This window comes from Egretta garzetta, unplaced genomic scaffold (genome assembly GCF_000687185.1).
Source record: "Egretta garzetta isolate BGI_Z169 unplaced genomic scaffold, ASM68718v1 scaffold589, whole genome shotgun sequence".
NCBI lineage: Eukaryota > Metazoa > Chordata > Aves > Pelecaniformes > Ardeidae > Egretta > Egretta garzetta.
In genome coordinates, this window is record NW_009266282.1 from 659,322 (window position 1) to 660,438 (window position 1,117).

Below are 1,117 nucleotides of genomic sequence, written 5' to 3' on the forward strand. Positions count from 1 at the left end.
GGCGGTGGGGGCTCGGCCCCGGCGCACGAGACGTGCTGGGGGTACTACGACGTGAGCGGGCAGTGGGACAAGGAGTTCGAGTGCAACAACAGCCTTACGGGCTTCCGCTACTGCTGCGGCACCTGCTTCTACCGCTTCTGCTGCAACAAGCGCGCTGAGAAGCTCAACCAGAGCCTGTGCCGCAACTACAAGAGCCCCGAGTGGGCCCACCCCACCACCGCCAGCGGTGCGCTGCCCGCTGACGGCAGCAACGGCGCAGACGGGGACGCCAACAAGTACGACCCAGATAAGGACAGCACCAACGCCACTGTCTACATCTCATGCGGGGCCATCGCCTTCGTGCTCATCGCTGGCGTCTTCGCCAAGGTGGCCTACGACAAAGCGCGGCGCCCACCCCGGGAGATGAACATACACAGGTGCGATCCTCCCCCTGCTTCCAGCACCCCTTCTGTCTAGGAACACCCTCCTCTCCAAAGATTCCTCCTTTGTGCTGCCTCTCCAAGGGTTTCCCCTTTGCACCACCTGTCCAAAGGCTTCCCTGCTGCACTACCCATCCAAGGGGTCTTCCTTTTGACCACCCGTCCAAGGGCTTCCCATTTGTGCAGCCTGTCCAAGAGTTTCCCCATTGCATGACCTATCCCAGAATTCCACCTTTGAACCAGCTGCCCAAGGGTTCCCCTTTCGCACCACTGCCCAAGGGTTCCCCCACTGCACTACCTGTCCAAGGAGTCCCCCTGGGAACTACCTCTTCAGGTCTTTATCCTTTGCACTGTCTCACCACGGGTTCCCCCCTTGCCTCACCCTTCCAAGGATTTCCCCCTTGTCTAAGGGCTGGCTAAGGGGCTCCCCTGTCCAAATGATCTTCCATTGCGCTATCACTTCGAGGGGTCCCCCCTTGGAGCACTCATCCAAGGGTTTTCTCCTTTGTGTGGGCTGTCCAAGAGATCCCTCTTTGCACCACCCGCCAACGGATTTTGCCTTCCCACAGTCTATCCAAGCGTTCCCCCTTCCCACGGTCTGCCCAGGGACAGCCCCACCCCGGCCCACACCCGCTACGCCCCTTCCGGCACGCCCCTCAGCCTTCCCAGCCCCGGGGCAGCCCCCTGGGACCTCTCCC

The 1,117-nt window shown here is 61.7% G+C and overlaps 1 protein-coding gene across 1 annotated transcript in view; it reads left to right on the forward strand.

Annotated features, from left to right (window-relative positions):
* Positions 1-1,117, forward strand: part of SHISA6 (shisa family member 6) — a gene marked incomplete at its 5' end in the record, with an annotated part of 254,661 nt that continues 253,544 nt past the window's right edge. The window contains one exon of the mRNA XM_009647251.1: positions 1-416. Coding sequence (XP_009645546.1) covers positions 1-416 — 416 coding nt within the window. The remainder of the gene's footprint in view (positions 417-1,117) is intronic.